Source organism: Suncus etruscus, chromosome 17 (assembly GCF_024139225.1).
Source record: "Suncus etruscus isolate mSunEtr1 chromosome 17, mSunEtr1.pri.cur, whole genome shotgun sequence".
NCBI classification, from domain to species: Eukaryota; Metazoa; Chordata; class Mammalia; order Eulipotyphla; family Soricidae; genus Suncus; species Suncus etruscus.
In genome coordinates this window covers 63258533-63272988 of record NC_064864.1, presented here as the reverse complement: position 1 = coordinate 63272988, position 14456 = coordinate 63258533, and the positions used below count along the sequence as shown (strand labels likewise).

The window sequence follows — 14456 nt, the reverse complement described above, 5'->3', positions numbered from 1 at the left end:
CTCCGTTTTTGTCCTACCTCCCATTTCCTCTTCCCTCACCTCCAGGGTGTCTAGAATATGTGGTCCCCTCTGTATCTAACCCACTACTTAGTAGTCTTGCATCAGTTTGGTCTTGATGCCTCCCTTATTTCCCCCTCTAAGTGGGGGCAGGGCTAGCTAGTTCAAGTTGCGTGGTTTTGCCTGAAAAAGAGAAAATAAATAAACTGGGAGTAAGAGTCTAATACCCCGAAAATGGGCTGAATCCTACTAGAGGTTCTCATCATCGATTTTTTTTTGTTTTGTTTTTGGTTTATACCTGGCAAGTGCTCAGGGTTTACTCCTGGCTCTGTGCTCAGAAATTACTCCTGGCAGGCTTGGTGAACTATATGGGATGCTGGGGGTGGAACCAAGGTCAGCCAAATGCAAAGCAAATGCCCTACCTGCTGTGCTATTGCTCAGCCCCCCAAAAATGTGATGTTTTTAAAGCTGTATCTTCATACACATACATTTAGCTATTTTATGGATTTTCTAATTTTGAAGGACATTGTGGGGTATGGTTCAATAAAATAGTCTATTCTTATTTAGATGCTTATGAGTACTTATAAAGCTTCATAGCATTGATGATAAAATTCAACACATATTTGTTCATTTGAAGTTGCCATTTATTCAAAGACTACAAAACGATGGATTTTTACAACTATGTATACCCCTGTGCTTGTCAGAGCATTATACAAAGTAACCAAAAGTTAGAAAACAACCCAAGTTTCCATCTGCTCATAACTGACTAGAGATGAAACCATGTTCATCTGCTTGAGAACATAATGTCTTGCTGTTAACAACAACTTGAAGAGGGTTATATGACACACGAAATAAGTCAGATAGGTAAAGACAACTATCCTATTATTCTACTCATGTTGAAGAAATGTAAAAAAAAAAAAAAAAGAGCAAACAAAACTTAGGAGAACAAGGTACTGGTTACCAGAAGGAAAATAGGAAGTGGGTAGGGTTATCAGGTCAGAAGGTCAATTGTATAGAGGAGCATGGAAAGGAAACTTTTTTAGAGGCAAACAGTTGTTTTTAATGCTGAAAAGGCTGAAACTTGTGTGTATGCCGTTATAAACCAGTTTAACTTAAGTGAAACAATTTTGGGGAGAGAATTTGGGCCAGACCTAGCAGTGCTCAGGCTACTCCTGACTGTGCTCACAGGTCTAGATCCAGTGCAGGGCATTGAACCAGGGACCAGGCCAGTGCATTAACTCTTGTACTATTTCTTAGGCCCACAAATAAAATGGTTTGATAGTAAATTAACTGCTCTTTGAGCTTTTGGTCCTAACATTACAGTAGTTATTCCAAACTCCTTAGATTACTCTAAGAAGAAAGAAAGAGTGTACTTTTACCCTGTGAATTGTCTGTTTGGTGAACCAGAGGCTCAAACACTAATTTAGAATACTTTTGGATTAGAATACCTGTTATTTGGGATGTTCAGAAAGCTGTTGGTTTTCTATGTAAAAAAATTGTGGTTTTGGATTATTTTTAGAAATAAGAAGCTCTATTTCGGGGGTGGGGCACAAGCCAGAAGAGCTCAGGAGTCACTCCTAGTGGGCTTGGGGATGGGATGCCAGGCATTGAACCTGGATAGGCAGCTTGCAAAGCAAATGCTCTACCGAATATACTACAGCTCCAGACCCCCGGATGCTCTTAGTTCTCAAAGAAAGGCTGATCTCTTTATAGATCAGTCTCATTAAATTCTTTTAAATACCAATATGAAAATGCAGCCTAAGTATTTCTTGGGTCTCTGGTTTTTGTCAAGCTACTGGCCTGTGGTGAGCATGGTTCTGTGAGATCCATCTTCACTGTTGCTACAACACTAATCCTAGGTCTTTATTTAATTTATTTTTTTACATAATATTCTCAACTGTGAGGATATCTAAAAATGATTCTTTATTGTAAAGATGAGTGTGGATGTACAGATGACGTTTACTTTTCTTATAACAGAGGGTTCCCCCCCCCCCCATAGTTGGAAATATTTGGCGAGTTCACATAGTTTTCCAAGTCAATGAAATGAATCAAGTGGTGTCTAGGTAAAGCTTGATTCTGGGGAGGGGAACACCCAGTACCTAGAATTAGTCATTCTCAATGAAATACTCATAGCTGAATCTTTTTGCTGTGTTAATAGGCGAATACACGACATGGAGTGGAATGTGGACATTTTCTTTAGTATCTAAAGGCTCTTTTTAAAAAATAAGCTTGATTATAGCACCACACACTCCTCTCCATCTCCCTCCACAACACTGAGGTATGAGCTTCAGAGAGAAGTGTGTGCCTTGAGGGTCACTTCTGGTTCCTATGTCTTTCTCATGGCTAACCTAAGGAGAACTGAAATTCACCTTGGTAGACTCACATCTGCTTGGGCCTCTTTTTTTCTTCCTTACTCTTAAAAGCAGAAGTTGTTTTGTTTTGTTTTTCCCTCCTGCTGCCTCTTCTTTTCCCACCCCCATCCTAGCTAGACATCAATAGGAATGAGTTGGATTCTTAAGTTTTCTTCCCATCCACTTTTGATGGTGTTCTAATTTTGCTTTCTTTTCTTTTTTCTCTCCCCTTTTAGCAATAGGCGAATATGAAGACCTTCGAGCAGAGAACCAGAAAACAAAGGAGAAGGTTTGTACTTTCCCCTTTCTTCCATGTTTAAAAGCCCGGGCTGCATGCTGCATTGTTCTGCCACCAATTTCAGTTCAATGCGAATGAGAGTTGGTTTTTTTTTTTTTTTTTCTCTCTCTCTTCTTTTCTCCTGCTTGTGTGGTTCAAGCTAATATCAACTCCAGGCTCCAGATGGTAAAGAATAGCAGGCAGGCCACAGTGGACGCAGCTCACAGAGATTAGCTGCCTGCTAAGTTTGTAGCAAGGCACCAGGCCAAGCAGCTCAAGCCCCCAAGAATTTTACTTTCCACCAAAAGTAGAATGTGGGTGTTGGGATCGAAGTTTCCAAGTCAGGGTTTATGTACCTTTGGAGTTTAGACATATTGAGATTCTGAAGAGAATTTTTTGGAGTTTGTCATTGATGTTTAGCCCAAATGTCTTTCACCAACCCTTTGTAGCTTTGTGTCCTCTAAATATGTAAGTTATTTAGGGGAAGTTGAAAAGTATCTCCTGTAAGATGGGAAGTTTAGAGATTTTTCAGTACTTAGACATTTTAAAATGTGAAATAATTGAAGCCTATTAACCTTTGCACACTGTCTTGTTTTGGCTGTGAAATTTTTTCATTTAAGTTTTGTAAAAATATTTGTATCTTTTCTTCCTGCAAATTTAGGGAGGGGGTCCTAACAGAAGGAAAGAGAAAGGTTAATATAAGGTAATGGGAATTGAATAGAAAGTAAAAATCATAGATAATTTTATTACTGGTTTTCTAGATAAACCAAATTTACTGCTAGATTTGATTTGATTGTCCAAAACATATTCCTGGTAGGAAAATAATAAATATCTCTCATGATTATTAGTGAAGATGGTAAGCAAAGCATTTCTTTATAGAATCTTTAAAAAAATTCATAATAAGAACTATAATGAAAATTGGCAGTGAGCTAAATATATCTAAAACTTGTTACATATTTGGGAGCACTTATTATTTATTTATTGCTCTTTAGGATCATTTAACATTTTCTTTAAAAAAACCTTTATGGGGCTGGAGCAATAGCACAGTGGTAGGGCATTTGCCTTGCATGTGGCCAACCCAGGATGGACCCAGATTCAATTCCCAGCATCCCACATGGTCTCCTGAGCCTACCAAGTGTGATTTTTGAGCACAGACCTAAGAGTAACCCTTGAGGACTGCCAGGTGTTGCCCAAAAACATAAATAAAATGAAAAACCCTTTATTTTACTACTTCTAAAAGCCTCTAGTTTGCTTGGTAATTATTCACTACATACTATAATATAACTACACACTGTAGTTCAAAACAACTTATGGAGTTTCGAATAATGACCCATTGCTCAGTTTTGATCTTTCTTTGATTATCTGTCAGCAAATCCTTGTGAAATTTTACCTGTTTTCTCATTGGATGATTCAGAAAATAATAGGTAGGAGTAGTGGAAATATTCATAAGAGAAGGTGGTTGGTGGATGATAAGAAGTGAGTTTGAGAAGAAACTCTAATTCACATATGATTGCCACCAAAACTGAACTTTCCTTAGGATCTCAACAAGTAGGAAGATCGTGCTTTCATTCTGGGATAACTGTACCCCATAATCTCAAGCCATAATCTCAATCCTCATAATCCCCATAAAGCAAGCCTAATGAGTAATTCAGAACAGATAAACTAAACCTTTTTTCCTAACATATATAAGCATTTTCCAATTCTAAAAGAGAGTTCCTTTTGACTCAAGAGGGAAAGTAGTAAAACAAGGTGGAAGGATTAATTCAGGAGAAAATCTAGAATACAGGAAGAAAATCAGACAAGTATCTTCCTGTGAAAAAAAGAAAGAAGGGCATAGAAAATCAAGAGTAATATAAGAGAAAGACGAGTAGACATTGTTGGTTTTCTCTGGTCCTTCTGCTCAGGTTTACTTGTAGAGCTAGCAAGTAGATGTTCTACAAACATCCCTTGGTCGTAGTGATGGTTGTTGAAATTTCTGTAGTGAAGATCGAGTGAGCCCTCTGTTATACAAGCTGAATGAAAGGTAAAATGCATTTGGTAAAAGCAGACATGTAAATTACCTTACCCCATTAACCATTTCCATTTTTCTCTACCCACAGTATGGCCTAATACTTTTGGAACAACTGTATATACACTATCAACCTGCTTGTTATAATTCCTTCAAAAATAACTATTAACAGAAATGAGAAGGCAAGAAATGAAAGCAATATGGAATGCTATTGTGGTTGGGTAAAACAAAGTAGAGTGGTTTAAATTCAGTGTATTCTGTTGATGCTCTGTTAAAAAGACTAGCAGGCGTATTACTGCAGAATTTCCCCCTCCAAAAGGGGTGTGTGTGTGTGTGTGTGTGTGTGTGTGTGTGTGTGTGTGTGTGCGCGCGCTGTATTACAAAGAAGGAAAGCATATTATAAAAGCCTTTTATAGAGCATAGAATGAGTAAAAGCAGCTCTGTTTCGAGGTGGTAAATGCGAAACACCATTTTCTCTGGCAGATCTCTCTCTAGTGCCTGCAGGGTTGAGCTTTGTTCAATCTACATCAGCAAATACACCTCGTTGTCTTTACCTTGTGATTCCAAACCAGAGTTCAGCACTCTCAGCCAAGAATAAGGACAGAAATGAAGACTCCTTTGACCATAATTAATTTTATGTGGGAAATTTTGCTGAGTGAAAGGAAAGCAAAAAAGAAATTTCTCATTACTCATATGCATGTCCATGTTAAGTCTGACTATCTTTGTGTTAAGTTGTGAATCTGGTCCATGGGAAGAAACAGTGGACAGGAAACACTCGAGGGAGGCATTGTGTTTAATACCTTGTCTGACCTTTCTTCTGTTGAGATAGGCAGGATAGTGATGCTCTTGCAAGCAAAACTGCTTAAAGAGATCATGCTTACTAAGAAGCAGACCCTCCACATTCACATTCTTCCCTCATTTGTGCCCTAGCGCTCCATTTTACAAGAATACAACCTCAGAACTTCAGTGAGGTCCCAAAAAGAGTGGTGTCTTTGGACTTAATAAGTGTTCTTTGGAGGCAGATAAATGTAACACAAGCTCATTAACATCCCCCCACCCCAAGACAAATACCTGATTTTTTTAAATTAGAACACTCCATAAATATTTATTACAACTACGAGTGAAATACAATCTATTGGTTGAGTCCAGAGAATCCAAGAAACAGAAATCCTCACTGGCTTGCCCAGGCATGTGGCCCAGGGGAAGCCTTGGAGTTCCGGAGGAAGGAGGTAGAGGGGTGCTGGAGTGACCCATGTCCCGCACTTCTCCTAGGCCTGGTTAAAAAGACCTTTGGCATGGCAGAGGGCTGCCAAACCCCATGCTGGCAGAAACTCCCCGACAAATACCTGACTTTATTCTTGATTTTTTGATGCTGTTGACTCATGTTGACCCACAGCAAATGAACAGGCTTAGTTCTTTACTGGAGTAATTTTTTTTTTGAGACCATATGTCTATTTTAATTTGGGGGAGCAGTTGGGCCATACCTCATGGTGCTTGGGTTACTCCTGACTCTGTGCTCAGATATCACTCCTGCCAGGCTCGGGGAACCATGTGTGATACTGGGGATCAAATCTGGGTTCATTCCTGGTTGGCTGTGTACAAAACAAATGCCATACTCCTGTGCTATCACTGTGGCCCCTATTTAAATTATTTTTAAAAATAATATCTTTATTTAAGCACCATGATTACAAACATGTTTGTAATTGGGTTTCATTCATAAAAAGAACACCCCTTTACTAATGCAAAATTCCCACCACCAATGCCCTCCATCTCCCTCCTTCCCCAACCCTTCCTATATTCGAGACAGGCATTCTACTTCTCTCACTCACTACCGTTGTCATACATATAAAGTGTACTTATTTTTCTAACTGAACTCACCATTCTTTGTGGTGAGCTTCATATTATGAGCCAGTCCTTTTAGTCCTCATCCTTATTGTCTCTGGGCATTATTACAATAATGTCTTTTATTTTTCTTAAAACCCATAGATAAGTGAAACTATTCTGTGTCTATCTCTCTCCCTCTGACTTATTTCACTCAGCATTATAGTTTCCATGTTCATTCATGTAGGAAAATTTCATGACTTTATCTCTTTTGAACGCTGCATAATATTCCATTGTGTATATGTACCACCCTTTCTTTAGCCATTCATCTATTGAAGGACATCTTGGTTGTTTCCGGATTCTACCTATTGTAAATTGTGCTGCGATGAATATAGGTGTGCAGAAGGTGTTTTTTGTATTGTGTTTTTGTGTTCCTTGATTTGATATTAATTTTTCAGTTAAAAAAAATTTAAACTGGAAATTGAGCTCTTATTTAAAATCTTTTAAATTGAAAAATTAATATCAAATCAAGCTAATGTCAGAAAATTTGCATAGATTGTATATGCAGATAGATTTCTGGAGGGTGATTTGGGTTCACACCTGGCAGGCAGTGCTCAGGGTTTATTCCTAGTTCTGTGCCTGAGGGTTATTCCAGGCATTGCTAGCAGACCAGGGAATATCGGTAACTGAGCTAAGGTCAGCCACCTGCAAGTCAGATGCCTTAGGCTCTGTACTGTTTGATCCCAGGGTTTTTTTTCTTTCTCTCTCTTTTTAAATCTTCCTTTTTAAGGAAAATGTTATCTGGATCATTTGGTGACTGTGTCATCATCTTTAAGAATAGAATCAATCAGTTTGAGTTTAGATGAAAAACTTTTTTGTAGAGAAACTTTTTGTTGACTGTTTCTAAAGTATACTGGGTAGAAAGAAAAAAATAGATGAAGGTCCTACTGTTGAGTAAAAGCCATGTAACAAGGAATAGGGAAGTTGATAAATTGCTGTGATAAATTGTGCTGTTTATCAGTGAATGCCTAGGATTTGAGGGATGGGAGAGATAGAAAAAAGACAAAAAGCCAAGATTTTCTCAGCTGCATGTGACAAACTTATTAGCTCTTATTGCTTGCCTTAAATAGCACTTTTTCCCCCCCAAGATTTTTCTACCTTTCTCAAAAGCATAATTACTTATTACTTATTAAAATTATTAAAAAATATCTATTTGTTTCTTTTTTGGGGGGGGCTTCCGGTGTAGACCAGAAGGCCTGCTGGACAAATTCTAAAAGAGCTGTAACACTTATCTATTTGTTTCTTATGTATTCATGACATTTTATTGGGGGGGGATGGAATGATAATACAGCAAATTGAGTGCTTGCCTTACACACGGCCAACCTGGCTTCGATCCCTGTCATCCCATATAATCCTCTGAGACTGCCACGAGTGATTCCTTAGCACAGAGCCAGGAGGAAACCCTGACTGAGTACTGCTGAGTGTAGTCCAGGCCCCCCAAAGACATTTAATAACCCAAATTTGTTATTATCAAAAAATTATCTAGGACATAAGTGGTATGAGTTGTATTATTAAAACATTAAAACTTGAGGTTTTGTTTTGGCATATTTTTGTTACCCATCATCAATAAAAATCAAGCACATATGTACTACTACTTTCTTTTTAGTGAAATTTTGATTGATATTTGTCTAGTTTTATCATTTTATCTATTTTATTGGTATTATCAATAGTATGTTAAAATGTAGAAAAACATGTAACTGAAATCAACAACCCTTCCAAATATATATACACACAGATATAAATACATATATTACATATATATGTTAGGGCACAGAAAATAGGGGATTATTCTGAGATGAACTAAATAAAAGGTTGCACTTTGGTCGTAGGCGCAGTCACCATATTTATTTGTTAGTCATGCTTCTACAATTGAAGGGCATTTTTTATGATTCATTCAGGATCTTTGTCATAATTGTCTTTTCCCCCCCTATATGGGGGGGCAAGCCACTTGAGCCTTTAATGGAATAACTTTCATATTACTCAGGGGAGTGGGAGCAGTGTGTGAAATGCACATGACCAGAGGAAATCTGTATAAGCCAAGGATATCTTCCTCTAAACAGAAAGTATTTTTGTGGAATATTATGTACTGAGATCGAGTTTTGAAATGAATCAATGTTAACGAGCCTGATTAGAAGTCGTTTGGGTGAGCTCCTGGCCCAGTGCATTCGGCTGCTCTGTCAGTGTGCCAGGAACAATGAATGAAAAAGTGAGGCAGGCACTTTCCTAGACTTAGATTTCAAGAAGCCAGATATAGTATACTCCGCATCTTGGCTCAGTTGTCTATTGTGCAAATTTCTTCCTCTTGTGTCAATTTCAGAGGTGAAGGTCCCAAAGTATTTTATTAAAAATATTTTTTTTTCAAAAAGAAGCCACTTTGAAGAGCAGGCTATATGCATGCATTATGCTAACTGTTCATGCATAATACATCCACATACATGCAGTTCCTTTAGAGCAGAGTGGCAAGTGGTTGTGCCAGAGAAAAAGTAATTACTTAGCAGTTGGAAAGTGAAAATGAGTCTCTTATTAACAGCAATCTATCCAGAAACAAAGAGCAAGGATCTCTGTTCTGATGACATCTAACACACAATACCTAGAATCTGGAGAATGCTGTAAGACAGTGTGTGTGTGTGTGGGTGGGTGGGTGGGGGGCAGCTACTACTTTATTGCCAGTGAAAATTGGAGGGAAAGAACTTTGAATTGGAAGAAAGAACACTAGCCAAAGAGAAAGTGAAAAGCATTCCATCCTAGTGGGAATGATTTCATTGATTGTATTCTGTAAGGACGGGCACAGTTGAGTTCTAGCCCAACTTACATAGGTGGAACAATAGAATTGCTGATTAGTCTTGAAAGGGATTTGGTGGTCCTTGGACTGTGTTACCAAAGATGTAAAGCAGGTAAACTCACACAAATCTGATGCCATGTGTACACTTAGATTATTAAATACTCAATGCAGAGTTTCCCAAACTCATTTACCCTACTGCCTCCTTTTCAGACAAAATAAATCAGCACCACTCCATCTTTAAGCAAACAAACAGAAAGTGCCCCTTCATTGCACCCAAAGCTATTACTGCCCCTTTTACCCCCACCCCATTCTTCAAATGACCAATGGTAAGTTTAGGGGGATGTATGATTAACTTTGGGAAGCATTGCTCCAACATGACAAATCAGGAATGAACCACTTGAAAACCAATTAAAAAGTGCCTGGTATTGAGACCTCTGCAAATTCAGTATTATTCTTTTTGTTTGCTTTTGGCCCACATCCAGAGGTCTCTCCTCTGGATGTTACTCCTGGGGTTACTCCTGGCTCTGCACTCAGAAATTACTTCTGGAAGGTATGGGGAACCATATGGGTGCTGGCGATCAAACCTGGGTCGGCCACGTGCAAGGCAAACATCCTCCCTGCTGTGCTATTGCTTTGGCCTCAAATTTATTATTTTATTTCCTACAGTATAATATTTCTCTTATAACACTCTCATTTCTTACAGACTGCTTGTTTCATTTTGTAATTTTCTTAATATTGTGAGCACATACTATAGCTTAGTACAGTATCCTACTGTATTTCCCCATTCTGAAAGCATTGCCTAACACTTGTAGATGCTGTATAAATAATCTGTCCAGTGCTTGGAGGAAGGGAATGATTGCAGTAGGTCACTATAGAAAAAAATACCTCTTCCAGTCCATTGTAAGGCTGTGGCCCATGTATAGATGGTCTGCTCTGGTGGTGTGTGTGAGAGGAGCTTATGTGGCCTTCCTGGGCCCCAAACTAACCATCTATTCTGTGCAGCAGAAAGAAATAAAATGTTTGTGTTAGCTGAAGTTAGAGACAATTTAGAATATTATTTCCCCCTTGCATAAAATATGTAACCAGAAAAATAATCTATTAAGATGTATTGGTGTAAATAAAAAAGAAAAAATGTATTGGTGTCTCTCCTAGTTATATGTACTTCTGCCAAGTCCTGTTGAGCACACACTTAGTATAAAGCATAGTTGGATGATGCACAAGATAGGAAAAAATGGAATTGGCCATTTTGGGGGGATGAGAAAGGGTTTGGGGAGGAGGACAGGCCAGATCACACTGGGAAGATCTTCTGAAAACCAGTTCGCCAGTGCTTTGAAATGCAGTTTTAGTTTCACAAGCCAGGTATCTGCCTGGACAGGGGTCAAGGAGGAGATCGGGAAAACAGCCAGAATTTGTAATATTAAGAGCTTTTAAACCAGCAAGGCCAACTTTTGGTCAAATTTGCCACTTCATCAAGCGCCAAATCGAGACTGTTAGATGTAATATGAGGCAACTTGCAGTATCCAGCCAGCACTCAAGCGGCCGGGTTCTTCCCTTAGCCTTGAGCTGCAGAGAATGGTTGGGCATCATAATGAAGCGATGGGGGCCCCAGAACATCTGTTCCTATTTCAAAGTCCTCATGAGTAATTCTCACACAAAAAGAGAAGTCGTTTGGACAAATGGTGCAGCTGCAGAAGCTGGGTAGAGAAAGGGCTGGGCTGGGTGAGGGGCTTCTGTGGCTCAAAAAGAAGGGGCATTTTTCTCAAATGGCCCCACAGTTTGGGCTCGCTTCTCTCTCTAGGTAGAGTGAGAGCAGAGGGCCAAGATTTTTTTCTAGGGCTCACCTCAGAGAATTGGAGGGTTGGGTTTCTGCTCAGTCAACAGATGCCTCTTGGACATTTGATTCAGCTCTGATTTGAAAGAAGTTCACTGCACTTGTATGTGTAGTTCTCCAACCCCCTCCCCAACACACACCCCCTTTCAGTCTCCATAGCAGATGGCAAAAATTTGTGACTGCCAGTTCTAACATAATGTGATTGCAGAAAATAGAAAATGAAACTGCATGAAGACCCCTGTGAGAACACAGCTGGGGCTGGGAAACAGCTTCTGAAGCTGATGGTGATGGTTATGGGTTTAGTAAAGCACATAGCAGGGCTACAGGAACTGGAGACTTGCATGCTGGAAGAGCACTATAGTGCTGAAATCTATTATTCACCTAGGCTGTATGATCAGAAAGCAGGGGCAAACAGTTTTACTTAGGGGGCTACTAAGAGCAGCTGACCTTCCATTGTTATGTCCTGGTAATGGTCACACACAGTTGGATGTACTGGTAGTTTGCATAGGATACTAGTTGATGGCTTTTGGGGAACTGGGTAAAGTACCATCCTGCTTGACTCATTGATATTGGCACTGCCATTTGTGTTCATTAAATGTGAGTCACCAGAGGTACATGCCAGCATCAGCATGTAAGTGTAGTAAAGTCTCAGTGGAAACTGGTTATTTGATTTAACTGAGAATGAAACTAGCCCCTGTTTTGGTAGGCTATGCAAATGATCTGTAGAAGAATCCGATGACTTAAAGTCAGAAGCAACAATCCCAAATACCAGTTTTTAGCATCTTCTACCTTCCACAAATGCCAGCTCAAGAAACATAAAATGAGGCTGGGAAATAGAGATCCTTGGTCCTGAAGTTCTGAACATCGCTGTCCTAGGCACCGGTAGGGAGTCCTGAGCAGTCCCTAGTAACACAAATCCAAAACCATTGGGCCTAATTTATTTTTCCAGTGAGGGCCTCAGGATGTCCTGAGTATCTTTGGGAGTGGAGAGGGGAAGAGAAAAAGGGAGGGGGGAGAGAGATAGAGAGAGAAACATGAAGTAAGTATTAAAGTTAAACATACTTTTCACTTAACAGTAAAAACCTCGGAATTTAAATCTAGTCAGAAATGGTTTCTTTTTTCTTTTCTTTTTTTTGGTTTTTTTTTTTTTGGTTTTTTTTTTTTTTGGTTCACACCCAGCGGCATTCAGGGGTTACTCCTGGCTCTGTGCTCAGAAATCGCTCCTGGCAGGCACGGGGAATCATATGGGATGCTGGATTCGAACCACCATTAGTCCTGGCTTAGCTGCTTGCAAGGCAAATGCCCTACTGCTGTGCCATCTCTCTGGCTTCTTTTCATATTTGTACTGTTTCTTTTCATATTTGTACTGTCGAATGCATTTTTGGATGTGTGGGAGAACAGACTTGCAGGGTGGTGTGGAAGTAAAGGAGAATCAAGTCTTCTGTAGAGAACTAGAGGAATATTCCTCAACAGCTGACCAGCAGGTTGCAAAAATCCAGTGTTATGTGTTATGCTGTCTGATAGAGTCTGGTGGGGTTAATAAAAGCGTGGATAAAGCTACATTTGGCAATTAAAAACTCTAGTGTTTAGAAAGTTAAGCACTGAAAACCAATAAATAAACTTGCCTCTTAACTTGGGACCAGAAATGGTAGGAGAATTATAAGTATATTGTGCAAATGATGAATTTCTCCAAGAAAACCCCAGTGACAGAATAGGCCTTCACTTTTTAGGACATGATTCTTGGCTAAGCCAAGCCATTTGTATAGGTTCTAAGTCAAATCTTTACTAAGTTAGTACATTTTGTTCTTCCACTTTTTAAAATTTTTATTTTGATCATATTGACTTACATATCTTTCACAGTAGTATTTTAGGTACATATTAACATTGAATCAGGGGAATAGCCATCACCAAATCTGTCCTTGTTCTTCCATTTTTTATTTATATATTTTTTTAAATTTTCCGGTCTCATCATTAGGGGTACTCGGTGAATTTGAGCAAATTGAGCCTCTAGTTCATTGTGAGGGACAGAATGTGGTGGTGCTGGTGGTGATTAGGAATCTTCAGGGTTACCCATGACAGTGTTTAGGGGTGTCTAAAATAGAACTGGGGTGAGCTACATGCAGCTTAATTAAACCCTTAATTCATTTCTCAGCCCTTTTGCTTTATTTTGTTTTGGGGCCCCACCCAGTGGTGCTCAGGGGTTACTCCTGGTTCTATCTATTCTCAGGAATTACTCATAATGGGCTCGGGCTACAATATGGAATGCCAGGGATAGAACCTGAGCTGGCCACAGGCAAATTAAACGTCCCCTCCTCTGTATGATTGCCCCACTCCCCTCAGTCTCTGCTTTTACAAGTACAAACAGGCTTTGGATATGGCTCAGCCATTAGTATATATGCCTCTCACGTGTGAGGCCCTAGATTCAGTCACTGGCACTGCATCAATTCTAGGTACTGCATGGACTCCTAAGCACAAACAAGAGTGACTTCTAAACACTGAGCGGGAGTAAGGAGCATCATTTGTTGTGTTCACTCAGTTCTCCTTCCAAAATAAAGAAAGAGACAGATAAAATCAAAAGCTCTGCCATACTGTGACTTGAGCTTAATTTTTTGTTTTCTTTTTTTTTCCTTCGCGAAGGGAGGTCCCCTACAGTACTCAAGGGAGCTGCAGAGCACTCCCAGAAATGGTTGGCCTCGCAGTGTTGGGCCTGAAGGTGCTTAGGGACCACTAAGTGTCTGCCTTGCAGTACTGAGAGGTAGAAGCATATGGCACTGGGAAGGGAACTTTGGTCACACTTACGCTGTATGTATGTGTATTCCAACCCTGGGAGCCTCTCTCTGGTCCCACACCCATCACTGAAAGAACAACTACTGTGGTAAAAATGTTATATGTATTCTGTCTCATGCTTTTATGCTTTTGTGAATATCATAGTTATCATGAAATATCCACATGTAATATGAAGCGTTTTTGTGTGCTTAAAGATATCATTTGATATCGTTCTACAACTGAAAGTGATATAACATAGTTTTGTAAACTTTAATATGTTAATACGTAAACCTTTTAATTCACTTTTAGTACTCTATAATGTGAATAAAATATGATGTAATATTAAAAATGCTGGGCATGTTAGTATAGTCCACCTTGAACCTCTTACTAGAGATTCTAACAGTAGAATCTGGATGTAGAATCTAGATGTAGAATTTCATTTTGATAGTTTACTTCCAAACTAGTTAATGGATATTAATAATTTTTTTGGCAGGAGGGGTCTTCCCAAGCAGTACCCAAGGGACTGTGGGGGACATTCCCAGTTATATGTCAACTGGACCAGA

The 14456-nt window shown here is 39.4% G+C and overlaps 1 protein-coding gene and 1 non-coding gene across 4 annotated transcripts in view; one reads left to right on the top strand and one right to left on the bottom strand.

Annotated features, from left to right (window-relative positions):
* The window catches only part of SHTN1 (shootin 1), a 196650-nt gene that overhangs the window by 13590 nt on the left and 168604 nt on the right, over positions 1 to 14456 (top strand). For all 3 annotated transcript variants that reach the window (XR_007490694.1, XM_049764480.1, XM_049764479.1), the window contains exon 2: positions 2585 to 2637. Coding sequence is in view for 2 of the 3 variants with exons in the window: in XM_049764480.1 (XP_049620437.1) it covers positions 2585 to 2637 (53 nt within the window). In the remaining variant the exon portion in view is untranslated. The remainder of the gene's footprint in view (positions 1 to 2584; positions 2638 to 14456) is intronic.
* Positions 7683 to 7744, bottom strand: LOC125995513 (U7 small nuclear RNA). Its single transcript, XR_007491019.1, has one exon. It is a non-coding gene; the product is annotated as a U7 small nuclear RNA (small nuclear RNA).